The following is a 19,591-nucleotide window of genomic DNA, read 5'->3' as shown; positions in this document are numbered from 1 at the left end:
GGGGAGGATAGGAGCATGTGACTACCACAACACTTACTATTTTTTAATTTAAAAATAAGGCGGTAGTCCCTTTTCTGTTCCTTAAAAATGATTTTAGGTGTTTATTGTTCATTTTTATTTTTGCGAGAAAACCAAAGCTAAACAATAATCTTACGCCCTTAGAAAAAAAGAGATAGTTAATTTTACTTCACTTTATGTGTGAAGAGTAAAAACTAAAATACCTTTCAACATTCTCTCTCTCTCTCTCAATTGGATCTAGTTAAATAAAGCTTTTAAGAAAGCTTTTTAAGAAAAAAAGTTACTCAGACACGTGAATTTTTTGTAAAGACCTACCCTGTGGCTGCAGTCGTTGAAGAACTTGAGTTGCTTGCGCTCCTTTCAGTAATCCTAGTAATTGAAAAGCCTTGTTTTTCAAGTGACAGAATCAGTAGTGATATAGAATATTAAACTGATTTTCTAATATTGTTTTGCTAAGCAATTTGTGTTGGTCAACAGTGCAAATTTGCTGAAGAGGAAAAACAACAATTTCTTTTGTTTAAGCATCGTATCTGTGTGTCAGAAGCAAGCTAATGTGCATACTATAATAGATTCTTTTTAATGAAAGTTTCTGAATATTGAAAAAATTTAAACCGTGGGATAAGAAATAACCCCTTTTCAATTCTTGCCATAGTGATGGCACCAACTCCTCTTAGATACCTGACATGCTTAGACACTGAAATATTTCATTAATTTTATATTAACGTGATGTGTGTGTGTGTGTGCATATGTTCTTGGCTGCCAAAAGATGCTCTCAGATACGTGTGTGTGTGTGTGTGTGTGTGTATTTTCCTCTCGTTAGGAATCATGTGTTCTGCTTTGTTAGTAGCCCGTGTGTGTGTGTGTGTAGGTATAGACACACACGTATAATACAGGAAACTAAAACAAAATTGTCATGTGTATTTTAGGCACAATTACAGCAGCATATAAAATTAAATGATGAATACGAAAGTAAACTGCCATTTGTAATTCTTAGTAATAGAGGCTGAAATGTACTTAATATACAAATACTCTTTATTGATTTTTCCGTGGTTTTGTTTTCCACCTTAACCAACTTGAATTTAAGATGTAGCTCTGCTCATTAATTCCCCTTCTCACTCCCCTCCGTTCTCCTCCCCGGCTCTGCCTCTTTTTTCCCATATAGAAATATGTTCCGTGGACTGTGGCTCCCACGGCGTTTGCATGGGGGGCACTTGTCGCTGTGAAGAAGCCTGGACGGGCCCAGCATGTAATCAAAGAGCCTGCCACCCCCGCTGTGCCGAACACGGGACCTGCAAAGACGGCAAGTGTGAATGCAGCCAGGGATGGAACGGAGAGCACTGCACCATTGGTAGGCCCGCTGCCCTTCTCTCTCTCTCCTCCGCGTCCGGTTAACGAGCTCGCATTGTTTGCTGCTCTTCAACTTGGAAGAGCTGATTTCTTCCAATTAATTTTCACTCATCTTTCTTAAAAAGGAATTACTTTTTACATAAGGATATTGTTTTACAATGACAATTCAGTTGTTTTTAGCATGACTGTCACAAGTGTGAAGTATAAGAATTCTTTATTCGTTGTTTTTTGATGGCCACAAAGGTTGATGCACAGAAAGATGATTTCATTTCTTCCTTGTACATAAGCTTTCACTGAATTTTGCTTTCTGGTGTTCCGTATGGCCATTGCATAACAGCAGTATTTTTTACTGTAAGAAATGGGTCCAGATATGTGGCCTTTTTGGCTTCTGTAGATTTCACAATCACACATCTTAGCACTTGTCTATATATTTGAGTCTCTAAAAAAGACTTTTTTATGACTTTTTATGACTTTATTTTGTAGTACCACAAGAAATAGAGTAAAATACACAAGTCTAGCTGTTCTTAAATTTATATGCTTAATACTTCTTAAAATACGATGACGCTTGTGAACATCTGTTGGTTAAATAAAACAATCAAATAGGTGTTTAAGATCAACGATAGTACATAAATGGTACTTAGATGGATACAGAAGTGTCCAGAACATATAGAGTACCATATTTTCAAGATATTCAGTGCCTGTCCTTTTACTATCTGAGTCACTGAAATTAAAACATTTAATTAAAGAAAATACAACAAAAATAAGTAATAAATTTCTACTTCGTTTCAGTGAAAGTGTACAATATTAATTATAAGCGGCACAGTCCTATGAAAATTTCATAATTTGAGGTACGATGTTTCTCCACATTGTTTTCTGTCCGCGGGGGTGAATTTGGTAAAAGCTTTTGGGGGCACTCTTGATACCTTAAACAATGTCTTCTTCCAATGCGTCTGTAAGTATTATGTACTTCACTTTTTTGCTTATAGGAATTGGTTAGCCAGGAATTTTTTCATGGGAAAATTGAAATCACATACATCTTATAAATTGTCACAATTGTATCTTTACAAAACTTTAAGTAAAGTTCTTTGTAATCTAATTGACATCTGTTTCAAGGGTCCCACTACCACGCCCACATGTGGCAATCCACTGGAAGGGCTCACTGGACTCAGCATGGTTGTGCTCCTGGCTGTAGTAGTTATCAGTAAGGGAAAAGATCCAACAAGCGGTGTCTGGAGAAATCCACGCACAGGCTTCCTATGTTCCTTCTCTCCCACCAAAGAGGTCACGTGGAGCATGCTCCTTTCTCTAGCAGTGAAATGAATCAACGTGTGCATTGTTTCCGCCCTGTTTGAGACTTATAGTTAGAGGTCTTTATTTGGTTTGCTCAAAAGGTGCCCTTCATCAGCTACAACCACCAAAATTCCAGACTCTCCAAAGAAAAGCACGCGTTTAGTGCTCTAGGGTGGGCGAAATAACCTTATCAGTGTAGGGAGCATCCAGCTTTCCAGATGCCAGCCAAGCGTCAGCCCTGCAAACTTAGAAAGTTTGTGATGTCAACTCTTACCTGCAAAAGATCCTTAGGGTCTCACTTGTTGGATGTGGGCTTACTGCCTACAATTGGGGAAACGTCTAGCTTGTACTGAGGTCAAGTGCAGATGCAGGCATCCACAGTGTGTGCAGTGCTCGTCTCCACGATTCTGATATGGCTTTCCCCTCCTCTACTTTTTAAGAGAGGCTTCCTAGGGCCATGGCTGCCACTTGTTCATGTGAACTATGTTAAGGCAGAAAAAAGTTGACAACCACAGTTTGTGTATCATTCAGGGGACATACAGAGGTCAATGCAATATCCTCATGGCCAAACAGCTCCATACCCAAAGACCAGAATGGCAGAGTCAGGGCAGGAAAAACATGCTTCTAATCATACTTGGTTGTATTTTATGACCTACCATCCCCATGCCCTGTCAGAAGTGAATTGATTCTAGCTGGGGGGAAAATGTTATATATTTCACTATACATATCCTAGGAAGTACAACAAACACGTGAATATATAGCTTATAAACAAGGAAACATACTATAAAGTTGTCCATAGGCACATTTAACTTGCCAACCAACGGTCACTAAACAAATCGTTCTGTTGTTGTCCTCGCTGACCTTGGCGATATCACATGCTTCGTTCCCCACAGACGAGGTCTTCCTGAACAACTTTTCAGTTGTCCGAGAACAAGTAGGATTTTTGTTAGCAGCAGGTCTTTTTATTAAAATTTAACATATCTTGCTGGGGTTGTTAACAATTCCGTTTTCTATTGTTTCATTTTATTTTGTTGCCTTTATGCTCCATATGTGTAACAGTGTGGAAATAAAGGCCCTGCTTCATTTAAAAATAAATCTTCGAAGTGAACCTTTTAAAAGATGTAGAGAACCCTTAAATCATTGTTTTGCTCCTTTATGCTGTTAGAACTGGTTATTCCAAATTTTGACATCTGAAGGTCCCATTGCTTTTCCCCTGTCTACTTACTACCTGTGTATTTGTCCACAATGATGCCTAAGGGGCCAATTTAAAAGAGGCCTTTGTGAGCCACTGATTAAACAACCCGGGAAACTACTGTATGTTTTCTCATTTGGGATAGTTACTGTTCTGTGCATTTCCTCTCAATTTCAACACTTACGCATTTGGCTGAAAGAAGCTGCCACTTTATGAAAAAATACTCATAAATCAGCAAGATTTTTTTCCTTTCTGCATATTATGTGCCATCTCATTGAATACAAACAGGGAGGTTAATTGAAAGAGAGATGGAGGAGAAATTAAACAGTTAGAAGCAAACCAAAGTTCCCAATAGAAAGCAAAGAATGTTCTTCATTAGTCATCTTACTGTCTTCATAAATGGTTCATGCTTTCATAAAACCATAGGCATTTTGATAGTAAAATCGGTTATGAATTTAGAGTATTTACTGAGCACCCTACCTACCTAAAAGGATTCCAGTCTGATATTTTTGTTAGTGTTCATATTTTTCTCTCGTTATGAATCATGTGTTCAGCAAGTTAGGCATATTCATCTGCAGGTTCGTTGTTCCAAGTCCTTCTCCTTTCTTGGGTTCGACTTTGACTAGTGTTTTATGCAGATGGGAAATGAAACAAAGGGAAATCTACTTTTAGCAATATTATGATTAAAATAAATATTTCTCTCTTCCTCCCCATAAAGGCATTTATGATCGTCGAACCCATTCATAAATAAAGAGAAATTACATGATTGAACCACATCAAATAAGCACCAGCAATTATTACTAACATAGTCTAATAGTACGTGCTTAACTAACATAATATCCTTTGTATGTGACCATCCTACAGAAAGGTCAAATGATTATCATACTCAGGTTCTTACCTTTGTTTTTCACGAGATAAGAAAGATGTAAGAATATCTAGAGGATCCAAAAGCAAGTTAAAAATACATTAAATATCATTAAGTGTTTTATAAATGATAGTTGGCATAATCAAAATATTGCATAGCCAACTCTGTATAAAAAAGCTTGAACAGTTCTGTTATTGTGAGAGTTGAGGTGAATCAAAGTCAAATCTGTGAACTGGAAGATACTGTCTTGGCCTAATTCAATAAATTCACTCTTAATGTATTTAACTGGAACCAAAGTCTATAACGACATAAAGGCAACTCAGTTGCTTGGCTCTCTCTTCTCTTCTTAGGAAAAGAGGGGGAAACTGCAAGCTTATTGGCCTGTGGCTGGAGTTAATTGGCCATAGAAGCAATGTAGATGCCATACCAGCCTCTGCTGAACAGATGTTTGTGGCCGGAATCAATAACTTTTAAGTGCAATACTAACTAAATATCCTGGGCAATGATACATTCTAATTTGGAGTATTACTAACTTGTAGCCTCCACAAAAACCATTCTTTTCAGCATTAGCTGAAAAAATTTGCCTCAGAGCCATCCATTTGTATTTGAGAGCATTGGATGCTATAGATGAGATTGTGACCAGAAGGGAGTGGAAAGCTGGGAGAAGACCGAATAACACATTTGGTTATTATCTACCCGAGGGTCGTTATGAAGGTAAAGAAGGCTCAGAGCTCTGTAGATGGGGGAACTGTCTTCTGGAGGCTGACTGGCGTTTCCCATTTCTCCACAGACAGAAATGGAGAAAATGTGCTTAAAGTGTTTAAATGTTGGTTAGACATAATGAGGAACCTCAGGCTGGAAAATATATTTAAATCTTGGAACAAGCTCCTGAAGAAATTTTTGAATCCCCAGTCCAATAAGCTTTAGCAATACCGCAGTTCCTTAAATGTGAAACATTGGAGTTTCTGTTTGTTCTTTTTGTTAGTTTGAGGAGTGTTTTAGGAGGGGAGTATTTTTAAGTTCCTTCCACCCATTATCCCAAAAGATTAAGTCTCTTGAGAAGTGTCCCTATCTGAAGGACCCTTTGAGATCTTCTGCAATTCTAGAATTTCTTAATTATTGATCATTTCTGCTCTATTTGGAAAATTACTGGATTTAAGCATGAGGTTCCCTTTTTATTCTCAATTTCATTTAACTTTATTTTTATTTTTCCTGTGACATTAAAAAATGGGCATCACCTTCACTTTTTCAGATGACTTGGGGTCCATTTGGTAAGATACTGCACTTCGCATGCTCCCATTACTTTTCATTTGTTAATTAGTTCATTTCTTTGTCCGTTAGGCAATTATTGAGCATCTCATCTATGATATTTGACTACTACTTCTTCTGAAAGTCACTGTAACAATGAAAAAAGCATGGGCTTTGAAATAAAAAAAGACATGTTTTCAAATCAGTTCTGTGAATTATTCACTATAACTTCTATCTTAACCGTTCTTAGCCTCAGGGCTTTTTTTTCAAATGTAAAATAGCTGTAATAATACCTATCATATGAGATTTGGGAACAGAATACTCTGTTTAAGGGCTTTTGGAATTTGAACACTTGCTGCAGTGTTTACATAGTGAGTGACCTTGGGCAAGTCATTTAACCTCTCTGAGTGTTTCTTCATATATGAATATTATGTACCTGATAGGGTTGTTAGAATCAAATGAAATACTAGAATGTAAATCACTTATTATAATGCCTAGCCTATAGCGTTCAGGAAATTATTGTTTTAGTTTTGTTCTTAAGTATAAATGAGACAAACTGCAACCCAGACAATGTTTTGGGTGAGTTTAAAAAAAAAGTTTTTTAAAAAAAGTAAAGCAAAACTGCTGTCCAACGAATTTGCATCAGAGAGTTAATGAAATTTCCATTTCATTGTTATAAAATGTAACCCAGTCTCAGCATGGATACAGCTTAACAAGAAGTTGGTATGTTTGGCTTGGGGGTTAGAGAGGTGTTGCTTTTTAAAATGATGGTGAAAGAAAGGTGGAGTCTATTGTGGTGCCTTTCTTCTGGTAATGTCTCAAACACCGAGTTGTTTATTGAGCTACATTGATTTTCATGTACTTTCAGGCAATTCAAATGGAAATTTGGCCTAGGGGAAATCCTAATTCCTTTAAGCTACAAAAGATCAGCTATTTGTTTTTATTCTAATTCTTTAGTACATTGGGAAACAAGATCATTAATGATCACAAAGACACGCTTTGTTTGTTCAGACAGAACGTAGACATACAGTACTCAGCATCCTTCTATTAAATACCATGGTCGCTCTGGGCTTTGGGGTGCTGGAGATTAGAAATTGAAAATGAAATACACGCAGCTGGGGAGTTATCTGCCAAACAGTATAGGGGGGAAGAGAGAGAAAGCTCGAAACCATACCAGTGTGGACAAGGCAGCGGGTTTTAATTCGTATCTCAGGATGATGGTAAAAGATTAGTGTTTCAGCTGTTAAATAAAAGAACGGGTGACAGTTTTGAAAAAGAAAAATGACCACTCTGATAAATACTTGACTTAGACCACAAAAATCAATATTCTTTGTAACTTTTGTAATGTTCCCAAATTGGGAATCATATTCATAATAATACAGAACATAGAAATTCTGAAACTACCTTTTTACATTTTTCTTCAAATTTTATAATTCCTTCTGAACAAGGGTCCCACGTTACACCTGCAAATGATTACTCTGGGAGATATTTGGATTCACATCTGTCAGTGTGATATAGTAGTTAAGAAATAGGTGTCTAGTGCCACCTGCCTAGGTCCCTGATCAGGCCAGCGGCGAATTTACTGTGAAGCTGGTGAAGCTTAAGCATTAGAGCCCCTCACTTGCACAGGCCCCTTTTAACATCTTGCAAGAGGACCACAGATTTACATGGTCATATGTTAATATGAAATTTGCACATCAGTTAAGTCGTTTGTCTCTCTTCACTCCAACCTCCTTTCCAGCACACTTTTCCTTGTGTAGAATGACATTGGAGTGACCTTGGGCACTTTGAGGATTCAGCTAAGGAGAATTTGAGCTGGGGTACGTTTAGTTTATATTTAATTGGATATGTTTATGAGGTGTGAAATCACTGCTGTCCGTGGGGGTTATTGCTAGCCGTCCAGGAATATTCCTGCCACCCACTGACTCACCTGGTGACATGAAAGTTCAGGGTCAGAGAGTTAAGAAGCCATGAATTTGTCCTGTGAAGCCCTGCACCACAAGTAAATAGGGAGTGGAGGAGGAATAAGGTTTGAAATGTATGGGAACAGAAGTTAGTCTGTGGAAAATTTTTCTTGTCATCAGATACGTTGTAAAATGCCAATCAAATTGGAAGTTTTCTCCTGTCAGAAATATACTTGCTAATGGAACTTAAACAATTATAAATTTACAGTAATTTTCTCTTTTTGACAAGTATTTCTTTTTTTGAGGAATTTATCAGAATTCCTATATTTTTAGGGCACAAACCCATCGCAGTACTGCAAAACTGAGTTCATCAGTGTGTGAAGTCTCATGTGTTATGCATCCCAGTGTATCACTGAATCATATGAACATTCTAGAAAAAGATTTCTTGCTTATATGACCTGAAATACTGATATTGACAAAGATAACATGAAACTCATAATATTCTATGAGGACATCACAACAAAGTGGTTAATGAATGTCATCAATTCAAAGACTATTTGATTAGTTTATTACACAATAAAGTCTTCCCAAATCTGACAGTAGTGCCAAAAATTTACATGACATTACTAATAGCAAATTTTGAAATCAAATGAGACTTTTCTAAACTATCAATAATGAAAATCATATTAAATAATCACAATGAATAAAGACTAAATTATCTTTCTATTCTCTCTATAGAAGATATTACAAAATTTTTGTCTTATAAAGAGGCAAAGAGTAAATATAGCCCAAAAATATAAGAAAAAAACTCTTATTAGAGACATCAGTCACTTAATAAAAAGTGTTATATGGTTTTTCTGATATTTGGGGTGTTTATTAGCATCAAAATTATAATTTATTGTGATTTCTTTTCTCATTCTAAATAATTACTCACTTTTGAACCTAATTTCGTGTTCATAATTTGGTATTCATTTTATTAAAGAGGGCTCCCCAAGTTGTATAATTTCAGACCCACAAAACCTGGATCTGCCTCTGTTCCCAGTTCTATTGCTTAATAGCTGTGTGATCTCGGGGAAATCAGTTGAGCTCTCTGTGTCAGTTTCCTCGTCTATAAAGTGGGAATAAATAGTACCTACCTCATAGAGTTGCTGGGGGTATTAAATGACTTAAAACACGTAGAAGAACCCTTAGAACAGTATCTGGCACCAAGAAAACATCATATAGATGTTACTTATTGTTACTGCTGTCGTTGCTAGAGTATTTGGACGGAAATACATAAAAAATTGACTGGGACTGATTCTTCCCTAAGTCTTGTCTTTAGGCAGAGAAATTAGCCAACAGAAAAACGTGCTGGTTACAAACCTACTATTCCCTTCCACTTCCTGACACACTGGCAGTGTGGACATGGATGCCTTGAGATTTGTCATATACAGTGAAGGGTGGGTCATCAGGGGTCAGTGGGCATGGAGTTCATGGAAGGAAAGTGTCCGAAGCTGACTTGGTTGGCAGTGAAAATCCAGACGGGCTAAACCACCTCCCATGAAGTGTGCAAAAAAGAGAACTTCTTAATGTCCTTCCTGGTCTGCAGTCCCAGTGACTCTGAGTAATTTGATGTGACGGAAAGGATAGCGGTTCCTGAGAGAGCGGCTGGAAGCCCCCTTCAGGGCTCACTGGGTATCACCCATGTTCCGAAAACCAGGCTGGTGTTTACATGTCTATTTCTTCCTTTGAGAGTCCGTTAGTATCCATTTGGGGCCTCTCAAAATTATTTTTTTCATTTTAGTCTAATTTATTCAGTTCACAGTTTTATATGCAATACTTTATCCCTTGTAATCCCTTCAGAAATGGTATTTTTTAAAATGAGGTCACTTAGTCTCCTCTTTTTTAAAAATGCAATGCTGGTTTCTCTGACCTTCCTGAAGGATGGAGGCCCTGTTTTGTTAGGTTGTCAGTGCTCTCTCTACTCGGTTCCAATATTGGTTAAACTATCACAGAGGTAATGTTTATTTTACTGGTCAGTTAACAATGTTCCATTTTGTTTCGTTTTTATGAAGAAGTGCATGGATAAGGGGGCATGTTGTTTGCGGTGATGGTAACTAGCCAGCTATTGCGATGTTTTAATTCATCTATCCTTCAGGCGGTTTTTCTCTTCACTATATAAACTGTTCTTTTGTGTTAGTTGTGTATGTCTTTACATACACCAATTAGAGCATAAAAGAACATGAAGGCACCGGTTCCATTTAGTTGCAGCCAACATTGCACGCAATGGCAGGTCACACTTTAAGCTAAATTATTTGTCTTTCACTCATTGTTCAGTAACCTTTTGAGTGAGAGAGTAATCAGCCAACCAAAACCAATTTAGTGGTCTAAATTTGAAACCGGTCAGTTTGACTGTGTTTCTGTCATATTTTGGTCTTAAATACTACACATCAAGGTTTTTGAATCACTCTTCTTCTCTGCAAGCTTTGACAATCCATATCCCATAAGGCTTCAGAGTTGTTACTCATTTTGACTCTTCTCCCTTTTTGCAAAGCGCTTGCAGCTCCAACTTTGTAGCATTGCACCCTCCCTTTTCTTGGTAACCTGCCTGTACGAGTCCCATCATGTCCCAAGCGCCCCATTAGAATTATACCCCACATCCTACATACTTACATCCAAAAATTGTGTTTTCCATTTTTCAAATCAGACAAGTCCTCGAGAAAGTTGGGATTAGAATCTTCACGTAACTTTTGCACCTGATTGCCTGTGTTTTCTTCAGTACACTCATAGTCCCGAGGGCCATCTTGATAAATGTTCCCTCCTCATGTTGGTGATTTATTTCCCTAGGCATCAGTTTCTTTTTTTTTTTTTTTAAAGATTTTATTTTTTTCCTTTTTCTCCCCAAAGCCCCCCAGTACATAGCTGCACATTCTTCGTTGTGGGTTCTTCTAGTTGTGGTATGTGGGACGCTGCCCCAGCGTGGCTCGATGAGCAGTGCCATGTCCGCGCCCAGGATTCGAACCAACGAAACACTGGGCCGCCTGCAGCGGAGCGCGCGAACTTAACCACTCGGCCACGGGGCCAGCCCCACTAGGCATCAGTTTCTTTACTCCTAAGAATGGGAGTAACTATGGCATAAACAACGTAGACCGTTGGCATCAGAGATCTGAATCCCCTTTTGCTCTCTCCTGTCTTCCTGTGGAAATTTATCCTCGCTCAAGACAGAGGCAGCCTCCTGAAGCTGAGTGAAGAGTCTGAAACCACGTGGCAGCAGTGGTACTGAGAGGGAAATCGCAGCAAGGGCTGTATTGTTTGGGAAATGTTCAATGTGTTCTCTACTTTAGAAAAGGGGTATTTTTTTAGAACTTCTAAAATTCAATTCTGGGATAGACCCAGATTTAACATATGTCTTTCCATTTAGGTGATTTACACATAGCTTATGAGGATGAGAATTTTGAGTTCTTCAGAAGAAAAATGCCTCACATCCTTCAGAGTCATACGATAATGAGTTCTATACTATGGCAGTTATTGTACAGATTTTCTGTTCAATCTACCTCCTGTGGTATGACTTGAATCCCAGTAGCTACCATAAATTAAGCTTATTCCTGCTCAGCTTACTGGAAGGCCCACAGGCTTTCGGGGCAGCCGTGTTGTGGAAAAAAAAATGGAGGGTTAAATCCACTGTCATTTTTCTAAAATGGGAACCATATATAAGAAAACACTAGGGCCAGCCCAGTGGTGCAGCAGTTAAGTGCTCACATTCCGCTTCAGCGGCCGAGGGTTTGCCAGTTCCGATCCCGGGTGCGGACATGGCAACGCTTGGCAAGCCATGCTGTGGTAGGCGTCCCACATATAAAGTAGAGGAAGATGGGCATGGATGTTAGCTCAGGGCCAGTCTTCCTCAGCAAAAAGAGGAGGATTGGCAGCAGATGTTAGCTCAGGGCTAATCTTCCTCAAAAAAATAAAAAAAAGAAAAGAAAATACTAATTGTATTGTTTCGTGCTCATTAGTTGTTATTGAAATAGGCCTGATTTCTTTAGTCTTGATAAACCAGATTCCTTCCTTTCTTACTGTCTTGTGTTTATTTTCTACCATGAACTTAGTGGTTTTCTAGCCAGTTTTTTTTTTAAGTCTTTCAGAATAATTTACTGTGTAGGTGCTCTGTGTCTTAGGGGAAAAAATTATAAATTATGATTTTTCCCAAGGAAATTTTTGAATCTGTTAATTTGAATTAAATATTATATGCTGTGACAGATTTTTAAAATATGAGTATGCCCAGGCCTACGATTTCCTTTTTGCTTCCTTAAACCTCATTTCTCATCTTAAGTCAATTTAAGTTGTTTTTTAACAGTTTATGGAGAGACATGATATCTGAATCAGCTAAGATTCTTGTCACATTTGTATTATGTTGTATTAAAAGCCTGATGTGTTCCTTTAATAATGTACTAGAGTATCTTTTTCAATTTGGAACATTTCATTGATTTGCATCTTTTAAAAACCATCTAAGACCTTAATTTCCAACAAGATCTGGGATACAGGAGGTTATAAAACTCAATTGACTGGATATACAATTTAACCAGAACTAAAGATAAAAAATGCTCCTTTCAATTCTTGCCAAGTTCATCAGAAGCCTTTTATTGAGAAGTTTAGATCCAAGGCATTTGGGAGTGAAACCAGGTGCAAAATAACATATTGTCAGCTGTTTTACAATGTTAGCAAGGAAGAGAAAGATTATAAGAAGTTCCAGATTATAAATATGTCACATTCTTCCTCAGACTCAAGCCAGGTAACTGGAGAATGGCAGCCAGCTAGTCAAGTGTTAGTATGGATTTTAAGTAATTTTCATTATATGCGGAGATCCTTATTACCTTAATGGAGTAAATTAAAAGGCAGAACTTTGCCTTCAGTTTAACATGAGTGGAAGAATTAAGCCCACAATTTTAAGGAATATGATTATTCCTTGCCACAATTGTATATATGTATCCTTTCAGTGGCAGAATTTATCTCTGTCGTTTCTGGAATATGACAAATTGGAAATAGCCTCTTTTCATCTTAAAAGAGTTCCTTTTCCACCTACCTGTTTTTAAAATACAAGTTTGGTTATTTGTTAGTCCGTACAAAAGCCATGGCTTTTCTCCCTGGTCATATTTAACATATTTTATTCACAGATTATGGTGTGACTAGAGCCAATTTTTTTCTATTGCTCTTCTTCATGATAGGTTCACTGACCCTCTCCTTTTTGAGTGCCTCTTTAGTGAAGCTGGAAAACAGCTGTCTGAAATATGGCTATTATTTCTGGGGTTTAACAGACATGTGCCTTAGATAAATTAAGGGGCACTCAAAGGAGGTCCGTAAATATGAATACTTTGCCAGCTGCTTTACCATTAAACTCTGTTGGTTGAATGAAATTAGTAAATAATTATGTTGGTGGGGAATCTAGTATATCCAAATGTAATATACTGTCTTCCTTTAACAACAGAGCTTAATTTTTTCCTATGTACCAAATTAGTTTTTAGGGTAATCTACATTGCAAATTGGCCGATTTGCATTAAAACTATGCCTACTTGTTCTGATTTGTCAACACCTCTTTTTTAAAAAAGTCTTTAACATTAAGCATGGGTGGGTAAGACCATCTGCTTATGGAGCTTGCCTGCAGCTCCATCACTTAACACATGAGACAGGTTACAGCTGTTTAATTGTTATGATACTGAATGATTATCGTTCTATCCAGAATTAATATTTATATATGTATGCATAGAAAGCATGTGGTTAAACATAAGTGATCTAGTTGTGAATTAATGGCATTAGGTATTCTTTATTTAGTCCCCACATGAACAATGAAGTGTAAAATAATGCTTTTCACATACTCTCCAACTCTTGACTTTTAAGATGGGTCCTCAGTAGTGATTATTATGCATATGAGTAATCCGCTTCAAATACCGAATACGCTGATGTATGCAAGGAAAAAATCACCATATAGCTGCCATAAAAAGCAGAGAGAGAACTATCTATGTGGTTATTGCACATACCCTAACTCTTTCTGGTCCCAAAAAGCATTACCTCTGAACTGTGGCCAGCGTAGGTACAAGCCACATAGTAAAAGCCTAGATGTGCAATTCCGATGGCGTGTACCAACATGTCACCCACAGCAACGATGAAAAGCTACTGGGAAAGCTTTTCTCAGCCAAGGGCCGGTTTCCATCTGTATTTAGGAATGGTGACACACAAACCTACAGCATTCTGCCACAAAAGTTAGCAGTATATATTGTCACATCTGCTCAGTACATTTCGTAATGAAAAATAGAATGAAAATTTTTTGGCAAAATTGTAATATAAGGAAAGGGATATGCATGTAAAATAGGATAATTAAATGTCTTTGTTTCTAAGTAGTTCCTGTAAAAGTGACTTGTATTTCTGAATTTATGAGCAGATTTTACAGATATTTACAGGGAAATTTATACTCCTTTAGATAATATTAATTTACCTTGCTCAAATAAAATTACTAATGAGGGAATGCAAAATACATAAGGACAAGTTGTGATGTGTTCTTTATTCCTAAAAGCTGAATCACATTTTGATGAGAATTGTGTGTCTACACCAGCGAAGGGTTTATGTGAGACAAAGAATAAGAAAGCTTCCTGACACAAAAGTGGAGTGTCCCCACTCTTGGAACTAGCCAGTTCATATAAAGAATGTTCCCATTAACAGGAGTCTATCTCGAAGAGATGGGGCAGGAGGGGGCTTTTCTTGGCATGACTGGGGCAGAGCGGAACTCATGGCTTATGAAAACAGATCATTGGCAGTCCCAAGACGCTTTGCTTAAAGTCAGATTTCTTTCTTCATAGTCTCTTGAAAGATACCAATTACTTCATGAGTTTGTCCTTTTTAAACTGTCTTTCTTAATAAGGTAAATTGATAATACCTAATATTTATTGAGTGTTTACCACGTGCTAAGGGGTATACTCTGGCTTCTCTTCAGATCGTTTAAATCTTTCACCTTTTGCTATGTGCTAAGGGACAATGCAGAAATCTCTGTGTATATTATCTTATTTGATCGTCACAACACCCTTATCGGGTAGAAGCTGTCAGAATCACTGTTGAGGGAACCCAGGCTAAAAGAGGTTGCATAACTTTTCTGTGGATGCACAGCTAGCAAGTAACAGAACCAGAACCCAAACCCATACTCTTAAGCGCTAGACTGTGCTACCTCCTAAATTACTTTTTGTTTTTGTGTGTATGTGTATAGTGGAATAGGTGAAAATTATTCTTTTCTGTGATAAAGAAAAATTAATATCTATGTACCTGTCACAAAAGATTGAATTGTCATAGAAACAGATGCACTAATAATGACATCAGTGATGTATAAATAATAGATCACTTTTTTATTTGGAACAATTTGCATTATAGCTGATAACAGGATCCATAGTTTGCCAAAATAAAAATAACCAAAAAAAAACAATTGCAACAACAAAAAACAGTTTGAGGAAAGTCAATTTATACTGTAAAGGATTTAAGAAAGTTGTAAACTGTTTATTGAAAACTCTACACACCTCCCTCTAAAATTGATCTCCAGTTTTTTGTCAGCTGAAATGAGTGTGTACAGACATTGACCACTGAAAAAGACTCATAGAAAGTGGGTAGAGGACTTGTGTAACTAGAATCAGCTCATGAAAAAGCCTCATGGGGCCAGCCCCGTCACCTAGTGGTTAGCTTCAGCATGCTCCGTTTCGACAACCCAGGTTCGCAGGTTCCGATCCCAGGCATGGACCTACACCACTCATCAGCCATGCTGTGGCAGCGACCCACATATAAAATAGAGAGAGATAGGCACAGATGTTAGCTCATGGTGAGTCTTCCTCAGCAAAAAAAAAAAAAAGAGGAAGATTGGCAATAGATGTTAGCTCAGGGCTAATCTTCTTCAGCAAAGAAGAAAGAAAAAGGCCTCAGAAAAGTTTAGGACCAAAAATACAAGTGGTAAACATCTGTGCACTCTCTCTCTTGCCCAGAAATGAAGAAAAATTACTCTCTCTATAAATCATCTTTGAAAAGAGCTGTTTATCTACAAGTTTCCCAAAATAAATTACAGTTTATCTTAGATAAGTTAAAAAGACTGTTCAACTTTATTGTTTTTCCTGATAGCATCAAGAAAACTGACAAGAGGAAGACCTGGTATATGTTACATACTTATGGATGTCTTAGTCTATAAATTTTTCTTAAATATTAAGTTTTATGAATAGGCAAAAGTAGTGATGGTAGACAAGAAATTATCCTTATTGATATTGACCAGATCTGTAGATCATTTTTATGGTTTCCTGCTATTTGACTTGCTAGTACCACAAGACACCACTTTAATAATTATTATAACCAAGTTCATTGTATCAAATGTTAACAATCTGAATATTCATTTAGTGTAAAAAAATTTGTGTTATGATTTTTAGTTGCTAGTATTGAGAGCTGTCTCTGGATGGTTTAGTTCCCAAATCAGGGTACTAAAATATGCCTGATTTTTTTTAAATCTAGGAAATCCTAAAAAAAAAGGTGGTTTTGCTTATGTCATTCAATGAACTCCAGCAAGGAGTGAAAAATCTAAAGGAGACGTGTTACTACATGTTTATGTTCATGCCGTGTGCAAAGACTACCACCAAACTCATGGACCACACGCCAAACAATGGTGTCTCTTTGCACAGTCTGTGCATGTGCCAGCGTCAGCGAGCGTGCTGTCTGCATTCTCAGTGCTCCACTGTTACTCCCATATGTACATGGAGTCTATAGTAAGGCATGGAATTCCAAGCTGAAGGAAAACACCAAATATTATTCCAGCCGTTGTCTGTACAAAGCTCTGCAGCTTATAATGGCACTTTTTCAGCAGTGCTGACTTTGTAAACTTTAGTTTATCTCAAAGCACCTTTTCCATAGAATCTAGACTTTTCTGAGCTGACTTAAATCAGGAAAAATATTATTTCACTCTTTTGGAATGTCCTGGTATAAATAGTGTTCCAAACTGAAGGATGGTGTTTTGCTTGATAGGTGCATGCAAGAAGCAATGTATTTGTACAGATAACTTTTTTCACCAAATTTCCTATATATAAAAGGAATAAAATATGCAAGCTTTCAGAAACAATTTATTTGAAGTAAGTTTTCAAGACTGTGTTGCCAATTTTAAGGCAACCAAAACTCTTTCAAGCTCATGTGCACTCATGTGCGTACACACACACACACACACACTGTTTTTTTCTACTGGTACGACCTCACTTACTAGTTGTTAAAATTCAAATTAATTGCCTCTCCTAAATAGGATAAAATATTTTAGATGTTTTATCCTAATCTTAGAATGAGAATTCTTTAGTGAGGGAGAGCATATTTTAAGAGGCTCGAGTAAATTGTTTTATGGTGTTTAAAATTATGTCACTGTCGTAATCCTTTACGATGGGATAATCAGTAATAAAACAGTGCAGCGTGAACCAATTAAGGAGCATCAAATCAATGGGTATGCAGCCTACACGCTGATTTACACCGTTGCTGATTGGAATAAATGGGTCTAATATGTACTTATTTGCAGACTGTCGCTTTTTTGTCATCCTGCAGGAACTGGTACATGAATAATCTAGGAATGACACCTACTTACAAGTTTAATGAGAGACTAATGCGAATCATTTTTTAAGTCTGTGTTATAAAGTATTATGAAACACAATGCTAAATAAAACTTTGTCCTCGGCTCCAAGGACTTTGCAATAATCGCCACAGTGAAGAATGTACTCATCTTGATTGAGTTATCCTCTTTGGAAGATGGGCCCCTAAGATTTTATTGTAGTTAAACTGGGAAATATTTCCAGCCTTCTGGATTCTGTGTTGTTTGCTGATGTGTAGGCTATACTCAGGAGTCAATTCAGTAGCCCAGTGAAAATACTGTACTATTTGATATGCTCCAAGCAAACACTTTGTGACCGCAGAAACAATGTGAATAGTTCATAACTAAACACGTCAGCAACTATGTATTCACAGTCAAACTGTTTGTATTTTTCCTTTGTGAGCTGCCTGATGTAGATATAACCAACTTGGTTTGCCTTTGTTTCTTCTCTGTGTTTTTAAGAATCAGTTTGACAGTAAAAAGAAAGCAAGTTTGGAATTAATACTGTTCCATATAGACCTCCAAATATCCCAGTTCCTCCCCAAAGCAGGCTCATGTATTCCTTTGACCTCTTTTTTAAATGAGCAGCCTTCTTTGAAACTACTGCTCAGCAGATATTTCTTGTACAGTATATATATGTCAGCTGAACTGCCTTTGTTCTTTGATTTTTCAAACCTACCTGTTTTAATTTTTCCTGGTTTTATTCCTCAGTTTTAATATCTTGCCAATTGGCTTTCCAAACTCTGGATTTTTAGAACAGGTTACAGCAGTTCTTATCATAAAGCTTTCTTTAGTCTACTTAAGGTACTCTTATTTATGAAGCTGTGTCGACAGATTAATATTTCAAGTTAATTTGAATTTTAATCTTACTTCCTGGTTTCTCTTTAATGTCAATGTTGAATTAAAGATTTCCACATTTTTTTCATCTGATTTTTTCGTTCAGATAAATTCATTGACCAATCCCAAAACACATGATGTTTCTAATCTACCTTACACAGGCACACAGTTCTGGTTCTTCTGAGTTGTAAATACAGCTTATTTATTAAGTGTATGGACTTTGGCCTCAGACTACCTGGTTAGAATTTTGGCTTTGCCACTTGTTAGCATTTTGACCTTGAGGAAGTTCTTTAATTTTCTGTGTCTTAGTTTCTTCATTTGTGAAAGGGAAATGGAAAATTCGTGGAAGGGAAGATAAAAGTACCTATTACCCCACGGGGTGGTGAAAATTAAATCACCTAATTCATGTGAAATGCTTAGCGTAGTTGTCAGCACATAGTACCAGTCAGTAAACGGTAGTTATTGTTAATACTACTGTGTATAGTTAGGACAGATGGATTAGGCAAAAGGAGACGGACAGATGGATGAAGGAGAGGGAAAGGATGTTGTCAATGAGGTATTGCTCTCATATGCTTCTTACTCAGAGGGTAGCCTCTGTATTATTCACAGCGTTTATTCAAAAACTGCAAACACATATAGGACATACTAGGACCACGATAGTAAGCTACATTTAATCATTTTATTCAGCAGATATTAAGAATCCCTTATGAGCTGGGTAATAGGAAAACAGTGATTAGCATAGCCGTGGGCCTTACGTTTCTAATGGGGGAGATTTACACATAAGTCACATGTCTATGTATCTTTAAAGCCTTGTATTTTCGTGGAATCTCTTGACTGAAATGAATTGATCACAGCTAGTTCTTGATTCTTCTCGTCTCCTTTTACATTTTCCCTGGTGTTCGTACTCCTAGACTTCATCCGTGAGAAGGATTCGGGCAGAGAAAAGAAAGAATCAGATGACTAGAGGAAATGGAGGGAGGAGGGCTTCCCGTAATTTTGGTAGATGAGCCGATGAGGCAACAACATGTAGGTTGAATGTCCAAAAAGATGCTATTTGTCCCCACTCTCCATGGTAGGAATTAAAAATGGTGCAACAAGGCTGTAAATGAGCAAACTCCCTCCTAAGGGGCCTTAGAATCAAGGCCCATGACTAAGGGGTCCAGACAAGAGCAAATCATTGTGTGTCCCCCTCCACCCACCTTCCCGAAAACACAAAGGGGGAAATATGCTAAATAGGGGCCTTGAAAAGAAAAAGAATTCTTTTTAAACAGAAGCACCAAGAG

General features: G+C 37.4%; 1 protein-coding gene across 17 annotated transcripts in view; it reads left to right on the top strand.

The window, feature by feature from the left end:
- The window catches only part of TENM3 (teneurin transmembrane protein 3), a 2,419,468-nt gene that overhangs the window by 2,316,735 nt on the left and 83,142 nt on the right, over window positions 1-19,591 (top strand). For all 17 annotated transcript variants that reach the window (XM_070253219.1, XM_070253221.1, XM_070253220.1 and 14 more), the window contains one exon: window positions 1,181-1,366. In XM_070253219.1, the coding sequence (XP_070109320.1) occupies window positions 1,181-1,366 (186 nt within the window). The remainder of the gene's footprint in view (window positions 1-1,180; window positions 1,367-19,591) is intronic.

Source organism: Equus caballus, chromosome 27 (genome assembly GCF_041296265.1).
Source record: "Equus caballus isolate H_3958 breed thoroughbred chromosome 27, TB-T2T, whole genome shotgun sequence".
NCBI classification, from domain to species: Eukaryota; Metazoa; Chordata; class Mammalia; order Perissodactyla; family Equidae; genus Equus; species Equus caballus.
Note: the sequence above shows the minus strand (reverse complement) of the source record. Positions and strands in the feature narration are given on the sequence as shown.